Here is an 18,981-nt window from a genome sequence, read left to right on the forward strand (position 1 = left end):
AGAGTTGTGACTCTTGAAATCCCATGGAGGTTTATAAGCCTCAAAAGGTGGCCGACCACTTAATTCACATGTGTGAGTTTCATTTGGTTTTGGTAACCTCCTTCTTCTTCCTCTCTACCTTTCTTCTCTCCCTCTCCTCCACCAATGCTGATCCTCTAAGGTTGCTAGCACATCTTTAGAGGTTCTCTCCATCGATTTGTTAGTGTGGATACATATAGAGGATTGTACACTTGACAACCTTGAGATCCGGCGAACCTTGGACGAGCGGGATTTGCGAAGGGCTTCGCATCAAGGGTAATCTCTTTTTCTTTGTATATCTAGTGTGATCTTGGTTAGAGAAACTCATACATGTAGAAAATTATGTTTTATAACTTCGCACGGATCCGATGGCATGGGATTCGGGGTTTCCACAACACAAAAAGTGGTTTTTGCGGCCCGAAAATCCCAACAGTGGTATCAGAGCCACGTGCGAAGCGTGTACGAGTTTCTTTTGTATTTTTATAAAAAATATCAGCTCTGTAACTTTCTGTAAATTTATGATTTTTATGTATTTTATGGGTATTTTTTTCGTAGAAGCAAAACAACAAGTGTTTGACCACTTATAGGCTTCGACTACCGAGAAATACCTTCCAACTCGTCAAGGTCTCAACCAAAATGATTTGGGACAGCGGGCTAAGGCGTTGTAGGATCGCTTAGGAACACTCGCGATGGTTATATCGCAAGTAGGGGTGCTGCCCCTAACCCCGCAAGGGGCTTTGTTCCGCGATCGCGCCTGAAAATCGCTAATCGGGACCGCCAGGAAGTTACGACTCATAAAATCATAAAAATATTAGAAAAATTATAGAAATTTATGGAAATCACATAATTTAGAATTATGTATCTTTTTGTGATGGTCATGGCCCAAAGAACCCAATTTGATTGGAAATATGTGTTGTAATTCATAATATGGCCTGCGCCATTTTGTGTGTTTGTGCGTGTTGTACTTGATTCGCGACCTGCGCGTCGTGCCCTTCTATTTATATTCCTGTTGTAAAATAGTTTTAGACTCGAATGTAACTCGAGTTTCACTTTTTGTAATGTATAAAATGAGGCGGTGGAAGGTCCACGAGGAGGGTGCGAGCAACACATGGCGGTCAAAGGGAGGAGCTTGGAGAAGCTATTGACCCTAGGTTGACCAACCGATCTTCTCATTGGCTTGAGAAGATCGTAGTAGGGCCATGACTAATCATAAAATTTTAATTAATTGCTTATGTGTGTGTATGTGATGCATGCTAGATTAGTAATTAATTAGTGTCTTAACGATTAGATTCGATTTAAATCGCGTATTTGATACACATCGTCGATTAGATTAGATCTCAATCACGTCAACCCGAAATGCCTACCATGCCGTGATACCCATCACTATCTCGATCACATGTTGTTGTTGAATCTGTCAAAGCAGAGCAACGCATATTATCTTGATAGGGTGCAGAGGGACAATCTTGGTCCCGCCTATCAACGCATGGGTGAGTACAACTCAATTAGATTGAGTAACTAGTTAACTCAATTGGATAGAGTTTAACTATAGGCATTTTCCAATGGTTGGTAGATAGGTCAAAAATCACATTTATATTAACTCTTGGGCGATTTAGTTGGCTAACTCAAGTTTTAATATACATGCGGATCTTGATCCTATAAACAAGAGTTGCATAGAGATGTAATTGGTAATTAGTTACCAACCGATCATACTAAGTCTTGGGCGATTTAGCCAAAGCTAACTCAAGGCGTAGTATGATGTGGATCTTGTCCCGCACGAATTATAGTTGGTTAGAATCTAGTAGGAGTGGTTTGACCACATCCATGACTTGATTCTACAAAAGTTCTATAATTCAGTGGGAGCATCATTTAGTTAAAGGTCAAATTAAATGATTAATAGAATATAATATTTATTTCTTGTATTTTTCTGTTGTAGATTGCCATGTCGTCAAACATGAACTCCTTCTCCCTGCGTTCTATCCTTAACAAGGACAAACTTAATGGAGCTAACTTCCTGGACTGGTACAGGAACCTGAGAATCATTCTCACACAGGAACGAAAACTGTACGTCCTGGAGCAGCCCATTCCTGAGACACCTCCTGCCATTGCCACATGAGCTGACCGAGATGTTTACAAAAAGCATCAAGATGACGCATTAGATGTGTCGTGTCTAATGCTCGCGACCATGAACTCTGAGCTTCAGAAGCAACACGAGTTGATGGGCGCTTATGATATGGTTGAACATCTTCGTCAACTATATCAAGGACAAGCGACGCACGAGAGATTCGAGACCTCTAAGGCACTGTTTCAGTGCAAGATGCAAGATGGGACTCCCGTAGGCCCATATGTACTCAAAATGATTGGGTACATAGAAAACCTACAGAGGTTGGGATTCTCACTTGACCAAGAGCTGGCCACTGACCTGATCCTGCAATCCTTGCCAGATAGCTATAGTCAATTCGTTCTAAATTATAACATGAACGAAATTGACAAGCCACTGCCCGAGCTACTTAGCATGTTAAGAACTACTGAGCTCAACCTTAAGAAGGTTAAGCCCAATTCCATTCTGATGGTACAAAAGCATAAGGGCAAGGACAAGCCCAAAGGTAAGGGAAAGTCCCAAGCCAAGGGCAAAGGCAAGGCACTGAAACCAAAAGGAGGGGTTGCCAAGGATGCTACTTGCTTCCACTGCGGTCAGACTGGGCACTAGAAGAGGAACTGCAAAGTGTACCTAAAAGATCTTAAGAAGAAGAGATGTGAGACTTCCACTTCAGGTATATATGTTATAGAAGTCAATCTATCTATTTCTTCATCATGGGTATTAGATACCGGATGTGCTTCTCATATTTGTACTAATGTGCAGGCACTGAGAAATAACAGGGCATTGACGAAGGGCGAGGTGGACCTACGAGTAGGCCTGGAGCACGGGTTGCTGCTGTTGCTGTAGGAACTTATTGTTGGGTTCTTCGGGCCGCGAAAACCGCTTTTTCGCGTCGCGGAAACCCCGAGTCACCCAAAGCCATGGATCTCGTGCAAAGATTCGTAAACAAAATTTTCCAAAAACCTTTTCTTGTACGAGTTTGTAAAAACTTTAGATCTACACTAAAGTTAAGATCATTACCCTTGTAGCGAAACCCTTCGCGTTCCCGCTTGTCCAAGATGTCGCCGGATCTCTAGTTGTCAAAGTAGACAACCTCTATATGTATCCACACGGACACAAGTAGAAGGAGATGACCCAAACACAAGGTGTGCTAGCACCAATGGAGTGTTCGGCCAAGGAATGGGAGAAGGAGAAGAGAGAGCACCCAAGGGAGAAGAAGAGTGAATGAATCAATGAGAGGAAAATCAAAAAACCCCTTAGCCATCAAGTGGTCGGCCACTCTAGGAGGTGTAACCCCCACATTAATTCCAATTAATGTGGAGACCATTAAGAGTTGTAACCCCCATGAGGTGGCACTCTAGGATGATGTGGATCAACACTATTGGTCCACATCTTGCCACCTCACTAAATGACATGGCAACAAGTGTAACCTCCTCATTTAATGTGGGCTGGCCACATTAAATGCTATGGAGGCTTGTAACCTCCATGAGGTGGCACACATTGATGATGTGGAGCAATCCTATTGGTCCACATCTTGCCAACTCACTAGTGATGTGGCAAAAAGTCAAGTCAAACATGACTTTTTCTCTTCCACTCAAATCAAGTCAAACTTGATCAAATCTCTCTCATGGTTGATCTAATCTAACCATATGATTCAGCCAACTTAATATAATGAATCTAATTCATTAAATTAAGTTGATTTAATGAGTCATAATCTAAATTAAACTCATTAAATACATGAATCAACTTGATTCCAACTCAATTAGCCCAATTTGGATTACTCTTAATCCAATATGATTCATCAAATGAATCTAATCCTCTTGGTTCATCATATGAACCAAATCTCCATCTAATTGTCCTTAGTGTGTGACCCTATAGGTTCTTGTACCGTTGGCAATGCCCTAAACCCATTTAGGAGCATAAGTAATGAGCGGTATCTAGCAACACATCATTACTACCCAAGTTACAAGAATGTCGAGATCCGACATCACCTTGTGACTACCAATTGTGACTCCTCACAAAATATGTCAAATGTCCTTCTATCCTTGACATCTAGATTGATCAATGTGAGGCATAGACCGTGTCATCCTCTAATCAATCTAAATCTTGAACTCCAAGTAGACTCACTCGATCAAATGAGCTCAACATCTCATGTTGACTCATTTGGGCATGTCCATGCATTTCGTGGTCTAACTCTATCAAGAATATTGATGTCGCTCCCGTCATATGGGAGGGATAGATTCCATCTACATCACTCACATCCCTCTGCATAATTTATTACATACCCAGTAATCGCCTTTATAGTCCACCCTGTTACGGGTGACGTTTGACGAAACCAAAGTACATAACTCCTTATGTAGGGATCCATGGTGACTTCAGGTCAAAGGACTAATAGTCATACTAATAGCCACATGAGAAAGTATATGACACTCATATAACGATCCATGATACTTTCTCATGGCGGGTCATTCAGTATACATTCTCTAATGCATACTCATGTGTCAGCTTGATATCTTTATATCCATGACTTGTGAGATTAAGTCATCGAGCTGACCTACATGCTAGTCTTATTGTATTAACATTGTCCCTGAATGTTAATACTCGACTAGGAATGATTTAGAGTAGTGTTCCCTATATCATCTCACTATCGATTCAACCAATCGATTGATATAGGTAAGAACCTTTCTACTCTAGGACGTTACTATACTTATTTTATCTGACACTAATACAAATAAGCATAATAACCAAAAACCAAATGACTTAATATATATACATGAATATGATATACATGAGTCCATACAATCATCAAATGATTGGCTTTAGGGCTCTAACTAACAATCTCCCACTAGCACTAGTGTCAATCAGTATAGGCTATAAGGCCTAATGACCTAGTGTGACCATCATGCTTCCTCTGTGCCAAAGCCTTGGTCAAGGGATCTGCGATGTTAGCCTCTGTAGGTACTCTGCAAATCTTCACATCTCCTCTATCGATAATCTCTCAAATGAGATGGAAACGTTGTAGAATTGCTGTGAACTCTGCCAGCTCATAGCACTACCATTCAAGAAAAACACAAACCTCGACTGTGATCTTTAATCATCCTGATCAGTCTGGAAGCTAGCATCACTGTTACCCTTTACAGCTAGCTTATCATTGCCTCCATATATCAAGAAATATTCTTTAGTCCTTCTTAAGTACTTAAGAATATTCTTGACCGCTATCCAGTGACTTTCACCTAGATCTGACTGGTATCTGCTCGTCATGCTCAAAGCATACGAGATATCAGGTCGAGTACATAGCATGGCGTACATGATCGATCCTATGGCTGAGGCATAAAGGATCTGATCCATGCGGTCTCTCTCCTCTCTAAATGAGGGACCTTGAGTCTTCGAAAGACTCACGCCATGTGACATCGGCATAAATCCCTTCTTGGAATTCTGCATGGCAAACCATAGGAGTACCTCATCAATGTATGTACTCTAACTTAGGCCAAGCAATCTCTTAGATCTATCTCTATAGATCTGTATCCCAAGAATGCGGGATGCCTCACCTAAGTCCTTCATTGAGAAGCAACTCCCTAGCCAGGTCTTGACAGACTGAAGCATAGGGATGTCCTTCCCAATGAGTAGTATGTCATCCACATACAATATGAGGAAGACAACTATGCTTTCTACAACCTTCTTGTAGACACAAGGCTCATCTTCGTTCTTGATGAAACCAAACTGTTTGATCGCATCATCGAATCGAAGATTCCAGCTCCGAGAATGGCCTCTAGCCATTTCTCGGAATCTGGTCTCATCACAGCTTCCTGATAGGTGGTGGGCTCATCCTCTATGAACACAACGTCATCATGGTCAGATAAGAGAAATGAGTATCTCTCAGGCTGACGACGTACCCTATCAGACCTGCGAAGAGGTATGTCTACTTGAACTGGTTATTGTTCCTCAACTCTTTGTGGAACAACATCATCCCCAACACTTTGTGGTTCCAGTTCAACTTCCATCGAGGCTTCTGTGCTATGGTCCATATCTTGAACTTCTTCAAAATCGAACGTACTCCCATTAGTCTTTCTAGAAACAAAATCCCTTTTTAGAAATACCCCAGTCTTAGCCACAACTATCTTGTGTTGACTGGGAATGTAGAAGTAATATCCCTTCGTTTCCTTGGGATATCCAATGAAATAGCACTTATCGGATTTGAGTCCTAACTTGTCCGAGACTTGACATCGAACGTAAGCCTCACAACCCCAAATCCTCATAAAAGACACCTGGGCATCTCTCCCAGTCCATATCCTATATGGTGTCTTAGATGGAACTCGGTTGAGAATGAAAGCTGCTGTGTCTAGAGCATAGCCCCAAAGAGATGTAGGAAGATCTGTGTAACTCATCATAGACCGTACCATATCTAATAGGGTACGATTCCTCCTTTCGGATACACCATTCCACTGTGGTGTTCCAGGAGGAGTGAGATAGAATCCCACACTCAACTAGGTAGTCACGAAACTCATGGCTTAAGTATTCACCACCTCGATCCGATCGAAGTATTTTAATACTCTTGCCAAGTTGGTTCTGTACTTCATTCTTGAATTCTTTGAACTTTTCAATGGATTCGACTTATGTGTCATCAAGTACACATAACAGTATCTACTGAAGTCATCAGAAACATGATGAAGTACCTATAACCGCCTCTAGCTGCGATATTGAAAGGGCCACATACATCACTATGTATTAGTCCTAACATCAGTCGCTCTCTCGGTGCCCACTAAAGGGAGTTTTGGTCATCTTGCCTAGTAGGCATGACTCGCACGTCTCATAAGATTCAAAATCAAATGAGTCCAGCAAACCATCCTTATGGAGCTGGGATAAGCGCTTGTCATTTATATGACCTAAGCGACAGTGCCAGAGATAGGTTTGGTTCATGTCATTTGACTTGAACCTCTTGGTATTTATGTTATAGATAGGGCTTTTAAGGTTTAGAATGTAGAGTCCGTTCATCAGAGGTGCACTACAATAGAACATATCTTTTAAATAAACTGAACAACATTTGTCTTTTATTATAAAAGAGAAACCTTTCTTGTCCAAACAAGAAACTGAAATTATGTTCTTAGTTAATGCAGGCACATAACAACAATCATCCAACTCTAATACAAGCCCAGAGGGCAGAGATAGAAAATAAGTCCCTATAGCAACAGCAGCAATCCGTGCTCCATTGCCTACACGTAGGTCCACCTCGCCCTTCGCCAATGCCCTGCTATTTCTCAGCGCCTGCACATTAGTATAAATGTGAGAAGCACATCCGGTATTTAATACCCATGATGAAGAAATAGATAGATTGACTTCTATAACATATATACCTGAAGTGCAAGTCTCACTTCGCTTCTTAAGATCCTCCAAGTATACCTTCGGCCTCTTCCAAAGGCTGATCGCCAGCGAAGCAAGCGTGGCATCCTTGGCGACCCTCCTTAGGCTTCAAGGCCTTGCCTTTGCCCCTGGTTTGGGACTTTCCCTCACCTTTGGGCTTGCCTTGCCCTTGTGTTCGGACCATCGAATGGGCTTAACCTTCTTAAGGTTAATCTCAACAGTTTGTAACATACTAAGTAGCTCGGCAGTGGCTTGTCAATCTCGCTCATGTTATAGTTGAGAACGAATTGACTATAGCTATCCGGCAAGGACTGCAAGATCAAGTCAGTGGCAGCTCTTGCCAAGTGGGAACCCCAGTCTTTGTAGGTTCTCTATGTACCCAATCATCTTGAGTACATAAGGACCTACAGGAGCCCCGTCGACATCTTGCACTGAACAGTGCCTTAGAGATCTCAACTCTCTCATACCGCTTGTCCCTGATATAGTTGGCGAAGATGCTCAACCATATCGTGCGCCCATCAACTCGTGTTGCTTCAAGCTCGAGTTCATGGTCGCGAGCATTAGACAGACAAATCTAATGCGTCATCTTGATGCTTCTTGTAAGCATCCGGTCTGCTCGCGTGGCAGTGGTGAGGAGCCTCCGGAATGGGCTGCTCCAGAACGTACAGTTTACGTTCCTGAGTGAGAACTATTCTCAAGTTCCTGTACTAGTCCAAGAAATTCGCTCCGTTGAGCTTGTCCTTCTCAAGGACAGATCACAGGGAGAAGGAATTCGTGTTCGACGTCATGGTTATCTACAACAGAAAATTTGCAGAAATAAATATCATATTCTTTAAAAAATCATTTAATTAGGCCTTTAATTAAATGATGCTCCCACTGAATTCTATAATTCTTGTGGGACAAGATCCACATCATACTAACCCTTGAGTTAGCTTTGGCTAATACGCCCAAGGCTTAGTATGATCGGTAGGTAACGATTACCAATTACATCTCTATGCAACTCTTGTTTATAGAATCAATATCCGCATTTATATTAAAACTCGAGTTAGCTTTGGCTAATACGCCCGAGAGTTAATATAAACGTGATTTTGTCCTACCTTTCCAACTATTGGAAGAATGCCTATAGTTGACTCGATCCAACCGAGTAACTAGGAATACTCAATCTAATTGAGTTTGTATTCACCCATGCGTTAATAGGCGGGACCAAGATTGTCCCTCCGTACCCTACCAAGATAATATGTATTGCTCTGCTTTGGCAGATTCAACAATACATGTGATCGAGGTAGTGATAGGTATCACGGCACGGTTAGGCATTTAGAGTTGGTTCGATCTAGATATAATCTAATCGAGAAGGATGCATCTTGTGCATGACTTAGATCTAATCTAATCGCAAGGGTGCATCATGTGCACGACTTAGATCTAATCTAATCATTAAGGCACTAATTAATTAATTAATTATTAAACATGCATCAGATACATAACAATTAATTAATTAATCTATTTGTGATTTAGTCATGGCCCTACTACGATCTTCTCAAGCCAATGAGAAGATCGAATGGTCAACCTAGGGTCAACACCTTCTCAAGCTCCTCCCTTGACCACCTTGTGTTGCTCGTGCCGGAACTCCGTCTCGTGTGGACCCTCCACCGCTCCAATTTGTACATTACAATTTGAAACTCGAGTTACATTTGAGTCTAAATCTAATTTACAACCAGAATAAGAGAAAGGCACGCACTGTAGCCGTGGAAAAAAAAAAAATAAAATACGACACACACATCACATACGCAGACCATATTATGAATTACAACACAACCAATCTTATTGGGTATTTTGGGCCATGACTATCACAAATTAATATATAATTCAAAATTATATATTTTCATAATTTTTCTGTAATTTTAAAAAGAATTTTTACAATTTGTATGAGTAAAATTTCCGGTCCTGCTTTAGCGTCAATCGATGGAACGGATCCTTTGCGGGGCAGGGCAGCCTACCCGCGATCTAACCATCGCGAGGGTTCCTTTGCGATCCGACAGCCTAAACCCGCTCTCCCAAAACGATTTAGGTCGAGACATTGCCGCCGGAAAAATTCGGAGTTCGTTTTAGCGATTTTGCAATCGCTAAAAATTCCTCCACGTTAGGGCATGCCCTACCCACGATCTAACCATCGTGAGTTGCTCCTTCTAATGGCACCCAACCCGCTGTCCCAAACGGATTTAGGGCAAAACGAAGCCGTTTTCGGAAGTCAAAGCCTACAAGTGTCGAGACACTTGTGCTTCGCTTTCACGGAAAAATTACTCATAAAACTCTAAAACTCAATTTTACAGAAAATCACAGAAGGTATATTTTTCATAAAAATACAAACGAACTCGTACAAGTCTTTGCACGTGGCTCGATACCATTTGGTGTTCCCAAAAACCACTTTAGCGTCAAGGAAACCCGAGTCACCCAAAGCCATGGATCTCGTGCAAAGATTCGTAAACAAAATTTTCAAAACCTTTTCTTGTACGAGTTTGAAAAACTTTAGATCTACACTAAAGTTTAGATCATTACCTGTAAGCGAAGCCTCACGCATTCTCCGCTTGTCCAAGATGTCGCGGATCTCTAGTTGTCAAAGTAGACACCTCTATATGTATCCACACGGACACAAGTAGAAGGAGATGACCAAAACACAAGGTGTGCTAGCACCAATGGAGTGTTCGCCAAGGAATGGGAGAAGGAGAAGAGAGAGCACCCAAGGGAGAAGAAGAGTGAATGAATCAATGAGAGGAAAATCAAAAACCCCATAGCCATCAAGTGGTCGGCCACTCTAGGAGGTGTAACCCCACATTAATTCCAATTAATGTGGAGACCATTAAGAGTTGTAACCCCATGAGGTGGCACTCTAGGATGATGTGGATCAACACTATTGGTCCACATCTTGCCACACTAAATGACATGGCAACAAGTGTAACCTCCTCATTTAATGTGGCCGGCACATTAAATGCTATGGAGCTTGTAACCTCCATGAGGTGGCATCACATTGATAGCAATCCTATTGGTCCACATCTTGCCAACTCACTAGTGATGTGGCAAAAGTCAAGTCAAACATGACTTTTCTCTTCCTCTCAAATCAAGTCAAACTTGATCAAATCTCTCTCATGGTTGATCTAATCCAACCATATGATTCAAGCCAACTTAATATAATGAATCTAATTCATTAAATTAAGTTGATTTAATGAGTCATAATCTAAATTAAACTCATTAAATACATGAATCAACTTGAGTCCAACTCAATTAGCCCAATTTGGATTACTCTTAATCCAATATGATTCATCAAATGAATATAATCCTCTTGGTTCATCATATGAACCAAATCTCCATCTAATTGTCCTTAGTGTGTGACCCTATAGGTTCTTGTAAAAGCATAAGTAATGAGCGGTATCTAGCAACACATCATTACTACCCAAGTTACAAGAATGTCGAGATCCGACATCACCTTGTGACTACCAATTGTGACTCCTCACAAAATATGTCAAATGTCCTTCTATCCTTGACATCTAGATTGATCAATATGAGGCATAGACCATGTCATCTTCTAATCAATCTAAATCTCAAGTAGACTATCAAATGAGCTCAACATCTCATGTTGACTCATTTGGGCATGGCCATGCACTTCGTGGTCTAACTCTATCAAGAATATTGATGTCGCTCCCGTCATATGGGAGGGATAGATCCCATCTACATCACTCACATCCTCTCGCATAATTTATTACATACCCAGAATCGCTTTATAGTCCACTGCTACGGTGACGCTTTGACGAAACCAAAGTATATAACCTCTATGTAGGGATCCATGGTGACTTCAGTCAAAGGACTAATAGTATAATAGCCACATGAGAGTATATGACTCATATAACGATCCATGATACTTTCATATGGGTCATTCGAAGATACATTCTATGCATATACCCATGACTCGATATCTATATCCATGACTTGTGAGATCAAGTCGAGCTGACCTACATGCTAGATTTATTAACATTGTCCCTGAATGTTAATACTCGACTAGGAATGATTTAGAGTAGTGTTCCCTATATCATCTCACTATCGATTCAACCAATCGATTGATATAGGTAAGAACCTTTCTACTCTAGGACGTTACTATACTTATTTTATCTGGCACTAATACAAATAAGCATAATAACCAAAAACCAAATGCCTTAATATATATACATGAATATGATATACATGAGTCCATACAATCATCAAATGATTGGCTCTAGGGCTCTAACTAACACTTATTCTCTATCTCTGCCCTCTGGGCTTGTACTAGAATTGGATGATTGTTGTTATGTGCCTGTTTTGACTAAGAACATTATATCAGTTTCTTGTTTAGACAATAAAGGCTTTTCATTTATAATAAAGAACAAATGTTGTTCAGTTTATTTAAATAATATGTTCTATTGTAGTGCACCTCTGATGAACGGACTCTATCTTAACCTGATCTATCATTCATCAAAACCAGAGGTTCAAATCGTTAATGCTAACCGCACCAACAATATAAATGACAAACGCTATCCCAGCTCCATAAAGATGATTTGGACTCATTTGATTTTGAATCATATGAGACATGCGAGTCATGCCTTCAAGGCAAGATGACCAAGACTCCTTTAGTGGACACGGCGAGAGGGCAACGACTTGTTAGGACTTATACATAGTGATGTATGTGACCCTTTCAATTGCTGCTAGGGGTGGTTATTGGTACTTTATTACATTAATTGATAGATAAGGTTATGTGTATATGATGACACATAAGTCAGAATCCTTTGAAAAGTTCAAAGAATTCAAGAATGAAGTACAAAACCAGCTTGGCAAGAGTATTAAGATACTTCGATCAGATCGAGGTGGTGAATACCTTAGCCATGAGTTTCGTGACTATCTAGCTGAGTGTGGGATTCTATCTCAACTCACTCCTCCTGGAACACCACAGTGGAATAGTGTATCTAAAAGGAGGAATCGTGTTGGGTTCGTCGGGCCGCGAAAACCGCTTTTTCGCGTCGCGGAAACCCCGAGTCACCCAAAGCCGTAGATCCGTGCAAAGATTCGTAAACAAAAAAATTTCGAAAAACCTTTTCTTGTACGAGTTTGTAAAACCTTTAGATCTACACTAGATAAGGGTTATACCTTCGAAGCGTGCCTTTCGCTTATCCCGCTCGTCCAAGGAGTTGCCGGATCTCTAGACCGTCAAGCGCCGGTCCTCTAGAAGTATCCTCACGGACACGTAGGTGGAGAAAAACCTCACACAAAGGTGTGCTAGCACCTTGGTGAGATTCGGCCAAGCAAGGAGGAGAGGGAGAGGGAGAGCTTGAGAGGAAGAAGGAAGAAGATGCACCACACTTGAATGAAAATGAATTCACCCACATTCACAAAGTGGACGGCCACTTTCATCTAGAGTAACTCCCCATTAATTGCAATTAATGTGAAGTTAATAAGAAAATGACTTTGTAACTTCCATGAGGTGGCATCCATGATGATGTGGAATATCATCATTGATCCACCTAATGCCAACTCACCAATGTAAAGGAAAAGGTCCAAGAAAATTGACTTGTCCCATCTTAGTCAAGTCAAGACCCAACCAACATGCAGTTGACATCCACATGATTCGACCAACTTAATATAATGAATCAATTATTAAATTAAATTGATTTAATAAGTCATAATCTAAATTAGACTCATTAAATACATGAATCAACTTGAGTCGAACTCAAGTTAGCCCAATTAGGATTACTCTTAATCCAATTTGATTCATCAAATGAATCTAATCCTCTTGGTTCATCATATGAACCTAATCTCCATCTAATTGTCCTAAGTGTGTGACCCTATAGGTTCTTGTAACGTTGGCAATACCCTAAACCCATTTAGGAGCATAAGTAATGAGCGGTATCTAGCAACACATCATTACTACCCAAGTTACAAGAAAGTCGAGATCCGACATCACCTTGTGACTACTAATTGTGACTCCTCACAAAATAATGACAAGTGTCCTTCTATCCTAGACATCTAGATTGATCAATATGAGGCATAGACCGTGTCATCCTCTAATCAATCTAAATCTTGAACTCCAAGTAGACTCACTCGATCAAATAAGCTCAACATCTAATGTTGACTCATTTGGGCATGGCCATGCGCTTAGTGGTCTCACTCTATCAAGAATAGCGATGTCGTCTCATTATATGGGAGGATAGATCCCATCTACATCACATCCCTCCAATCGAATTCTTCATACCCAAAAGCGCCTTTATAGTCCAACCGACGCTGACGCACGCTAAACTAAAGTACATAACTCCTTATGTAGGTCCATGGTGACTTCAAGTCTAAGGACTAATAGTCATATTAATAGCTACATGAGAAAGTATATGACACTCATAACGATCCATGATACTTTCTCATGGCGGTCATTCAAGATACATTCTAATGTGCACCCATGTGTCACTGATATCTCTATATCCATGACTTGTGAGATCAAGTCATCGAACTGACATGCTAGTCTTATTGTATTAACATTGTCCCTAATGCTAATACTGACTAGGAATGATTGTAGTGTTCCTATATCATCTCACTATCGATGCAACTAATCGATTGATATAAGTATGAACCTTCTACTCAAGGACGCTATTATACTTAGTCTATTTGGCACTAATATAAATAAGTATAATAACCAAACAAATGCCTTTATTAATATACAAGAATATGATACACATGAGTCCATACAATCATCAAATGATTAGCTCTAGGGCTCTAACTAACAAATCGTACCTTATTAGATATGGTACGGTCTATGATGAGTCACACAGATCTTCCCATGTATCCTTTGGCATACATTCCTTCATTCTCAACCGAGTTCCATCTATGGTAATAAAGACACCATATAGGATATGGACTGGGAGAGATGTGTCTTTTTATAAGGATTTGGTCAGAGGCTTACGTTCGACGTCAAGTCTCGGACGAATTGGGACCCAAATCCGATAAGTGCTATTTTATCGGATATCCCAAGGAAATGAAGGGATATTACTTCTACATTCCCAGTCAACACAAGGTAGTTGTGGCAAACACTGAGGTATTTCTATAAAGGGACTTTGTTTCTAGAAAGACTAGTAGGAATACGTTCAATTTTGAAGAAGTTCAAGATATGGACTATAGCACTAAAACCTTGATTGAAGCTGAACTAGAACCACAAAGTGTTGTGGATGATGTTGTTCCACAAAGAGTTGAGGAACAACAAAATGTAGACCACCTCTTCAGCAGGTTAGAAAGGATATCGTCACCGAGAGACTCATTTTTCTTGTCGGCGATGATGACAGGTGCTCATTGAGGAATAGCCTACCTCCTATCGTGAAGCGTGATGAGACCAGATTCGAGAAATGGCTAGAGGCCATGAGATACGAAATGGAATCCATGTACACTAACCAAGTATGGACTTGGTTGATCCACCAGAGTCAAACCCATTGGGTGTAAGTGGGTCTTTAAGAGAAAGACCGACATGGATGGACTTATTTATAAGGGTCGCTGGTAGCTAAAGGTTTCAAACAAATTCATGGTATTGACTATGATGAAACATTTTCTGAGAGTGATGTTTAAGTCCATTCGGATCATGCTTGCTATTGCTGATTACGAGATCTGGCAGATGGATGTCAAACCGTGTTTCGAATGGAAACCTGCCCGAGGATGTGTACATGACACAACCCGAGGGTTTTGTAGATCCACGATATACTGGCAGAGTAAGCTGCATAGGTCCATTTATGGACTAAAGCAAGCTTCTGAGCTGGAATCTTCGATTCGATGATGCGATCAAACAGTTTGGTTTCATCATCAAGAATGAAGATGAACCTTGTGTATACAAGAAGGTTGTAGGAACACAGTTGTATTCCTTATATTGTATGTGGATGACATACTACCCATTGGGAAAGACATTGCTTCAGTCTATCAAGACTTGGCTAGGACTTGTTTTCAATGAAGGACTTAGGTGAAGCATCCCGCATTCTAGGCATACGGATCTATAGAGATAGATCTACGAGATTTTGGCCAAGTCGTATACACATTGACAAGGTATTACTGGTTTGCGTAACTCCAAGAAGGGATTTCCGATGTCACATGGTGTGAGTCTTCAAAGACTCAAGGTCCTCTTCTAGAGAGGAGAGCGCATGATCGATCCCTTATGCTTCACCATAGGATTTATCATGCATATGCTATGTACTGTTGCCTCGTATGCTTTGAGCATGACGCGCATCCGATCCGTGAAAGCCATCGATTAGGTCAAGAATATTCTTAAGTACTTGAGAATGACTAAAGAATATTTCTTGATATGTGGAGGCGATGATGAGCTAGCTGAAGGTTATAGTGATGCCACTTCCAAATTGACCAGGATGATTATAGATAGTAGCCTAGGTTCGTTTTTTTGAATGGTGGTGTGAAGAGTTGACGGGAGCTGTCTGATTCTACAACAGAGGCTATATATTGTCGTCGTCAAGCAACAAAGGAGGCGTTTGGATCTGCAAGTTCATTCGAGCTTGGGGTGGTTCCTACCATTACAGATCCCATAGAGCTCTATTGTGACAACAATGGAGCAATCACAGTTAAGGAACCCACACACCGTGACAGACCAAACACTACCACTTCCATCTCATTCTAGAGATTATCGATAGAGGAGATGTGAAGATTTGCAGAGTACCCACAGAGGCTAACATCGCAGATCCCTTGACCAATGCTTTGGCACAGAGAAAGCATGATGGTCACACTAGGTCATTAGACCTTAGAGCCTACACTGATTGACACTAGTGCTAGTGTGAGATTGTTAGTTTAGAGTCCTAGAGCCAATAATTTGATGATTGTTGTATAGACTCATTGTATCATATTTCTTATGTATATAAAGATATTTGTTTATGGTTATTATACTTACTTGTATTGGTGTCAAATAACTAAGTATAATAGCGTCCTTGAGTAGAAGGTTCTTATCTATATCAATCGATTGGTTGAATCGATAGTGAGATGATATAGGGAACACTACTCTTAATCATTCCTAGTCAAGTATTAACATTCAGGGACAATGTTAGTGCGACGAGACTAGCATGTAGGTAAGTCGATGACTTGATCTCACAAGTCATGGATATAGAGATATCAAGTTGACACATGGGTATGCATTGGAGAATGTATACTGAATGACCCGCCATGAGAAAGTATCATGGATCGTTATATGAGTGTCATATAATTTCTCATGTGGCTATTAGTATGACTAATTAGTCCTTGGACCTGAAGTCACCATGGTTCCTACATAAGGAGTTGCATACTTTGACTTCGTCAAACGTCACCCGTAATTGGGTAGACTATAAAGGCGATTACTAGGTATGTAACAAATTATACTGAGGGATGTGAGTGATGTAGATGAGATATATCCCTCCTATATAACGGGAGTGACATCGTTATTCTTGATAGAGTGAGACCACTAAGTGCATGGTCATGCCCAAACGAGTCAATATGAGATATTGAGCTCATTTGATTATAGTGAGTCTACTTGGAGTTCAAGATTTAGATTGATCAGAGGATGACACCGTCTATGTCTCAAATTGATCAATCTAGATGTTAAGGATAGAAGGACAATTGTTATATATTGTGAAGAGTCATAATTAGTAGTCACAAAGGTGATGTTGGATCTCAACATTCTTGTAACTTGGGTAGTAATGATGTGTTGCTAGATACTGCGCATTACTTATGCTTCTAAATGGGTTTATGAGCATTGCCAACGTTACAAGAACCTATAGGGTCACACATAAAGGGCAATTAGATGGAGATTAGGTTCATTTGATGAACCAAGAGGATTAGGTTCATGTGATGAACCAAGTTGGGTTAAGAGTAATCCAAATTAGAATAATTGAGTTGGACTCAATTTGATTCATGTGTTAAATGAGTCTAATTTAGATTATGACTAATTGAATCAATTTAATTTAATAAAATGAATATAGATTCATTAAATTAAGTTGGTTTGAATCAAATGGTTGAATTTAATCAACCATGGGAGGTAAGAGGTCAAGTTTGACTTGACTTGAGAAGGAAGATTAAGAGTCAAGTTTGACTTGACCATTGCCACCTCATTTGTGAGTTGACATTAAGTGGACTAATGATGATGTGCCACATCATCAAGGCTAGCACATGTGTGTGCCACCGCATGAGGGAGATCAAGAGTTGTGACTCTTGAAATCCCATGGAGGTTTATAAGCCTCAAAAGGTGGCCGACCACTTAATTCACAAGTGTGAGTTTCATTTGGTTTTGGTAACCTCCTTCTTCTTCCTCTCTACCTTTCTTCTCTCCCTCTCCTCCACCATTGCTGATCCTCTAAGGTTGCTAGCATATCTTTAGAGGTTCTCTCCATCGATTTGCTCATGTGGATACACATAGAGGGTTGTACACTTGACAACCTTGAGATCCGGCGAACCTTGGACGAGCGGGATTTGCGAAGGGCTTTGCATCAAGGGTAATCTCTTTTTCTTTGTAGATCTAGTGTAGATCTAGGTTAAAGAAACTCGTACACGTAGAAAATTTTGTTTTATAACTTCGCACGGATCCGGTGGCATGGGATTCGGGGTTTTCGCAATGCAAAAAGCGATTTTTACGGCCCGAAAATCCCAACAGTGTGTAGGAGTGACTCATTCATGTTCCTATGCATATGATGCATGGTGCATCTTTTGGAAATATATTTGCATACATATCTAGTAGATACTAGTTACATGTGATTGTGATATATTGCATTTGCTGGAGATATGATTATTGTATATGATTGTCATGCTTCATACATATTCATATATCATACATGTATATATTGTCGATTTTATTGCTCAGGTATTACAAGCAAATCTGTTACTGATCCCTAATGAGTTTAATGATCATTATACCATATGTGTCAGTTCTAGATTGGGTATGTGTATTCATTATGTCAATTATGATTATGTGTATTTATTTTGTCAGCAATAGTTAGGTGCATTGATTATGACATATATGATCATATTTTTATTTCCCTACTGAGACTGTATACTTTGATCTTCATGTTGTATATTGACCATGCATTATCTTGTCTATTATCTGCTAAGTCACCCGCACTCACCACCGCATTTGTGTATTGTCTTTTCCCTCAAGTTGCAAATAAATGATTGTGGAGTCGCTTGGAGTATCTTGTCTACCGATCCCACGTCATATTGGAGAATGGTCTTTACTTTGATTTATACTTTTCTTGTATATCTTTGGATTTTTATGTACTTGGTATTATAATAATTTTGTTGTAGACTTGGCGTTTAGCCTTGTAACTATTTTTTGATGTTTCTAATGGTTGTTGTGTAAAGCTTAGTCGGCTAGCAGTTTATTTTTTTTGGTTTATAGGTTTCCCTTTATGTCTTATGCTATATTTTGTTTATTTCCAACCATGTGGGATGTATACTGCGTGGTTGTGTATAATTCCAACTGTTGGTTCATCGGGCCG

The 18,981-nt window shown here is 40.3% G+C and overlaps 1 protein-coding gene across 1 annotated transcript in view; it reads left to right on the top strand.

The window, feature by feature from the left end:
• The window catches only part of LOC122038814 (serine/threonine-protein kinase UCN-like), a 51,573-nt gene extending 33,194 nt beyond the window's left edge, over nucleotides 1–18,379 (top strand). Inside the window, exon 2 of the mRNA XM_042598758.1 lies at nucleotides 18,348–18,379. Coding sequence (XP_042454692.1) covers nucleotides 18,348–18,379 — 32 coding nt within the window. The remainder of the gene's footprint in view (nucleotides 1–18,347) is intronic.
• The last annotated feature ends 602 nt before the right edge of the window (nucleotides 18,380–18,981 follow it).

Source organism: Zingiber officinale, chromosome 1B, assembly GCF_018446385.1.
Source record: "Zingiber officinale cultivar Zhangliang chromosome 1B, Zo_v1.1, whole genome shotgun sequence".
In the NCBI taxonomy this organism is placed as follows: Eukaryota; Viridiplantae; Streptophyta; class Magnoliopsida; order Zingiberales; family Zingiberaceae; genus Zingiber; species Zingiber officinale.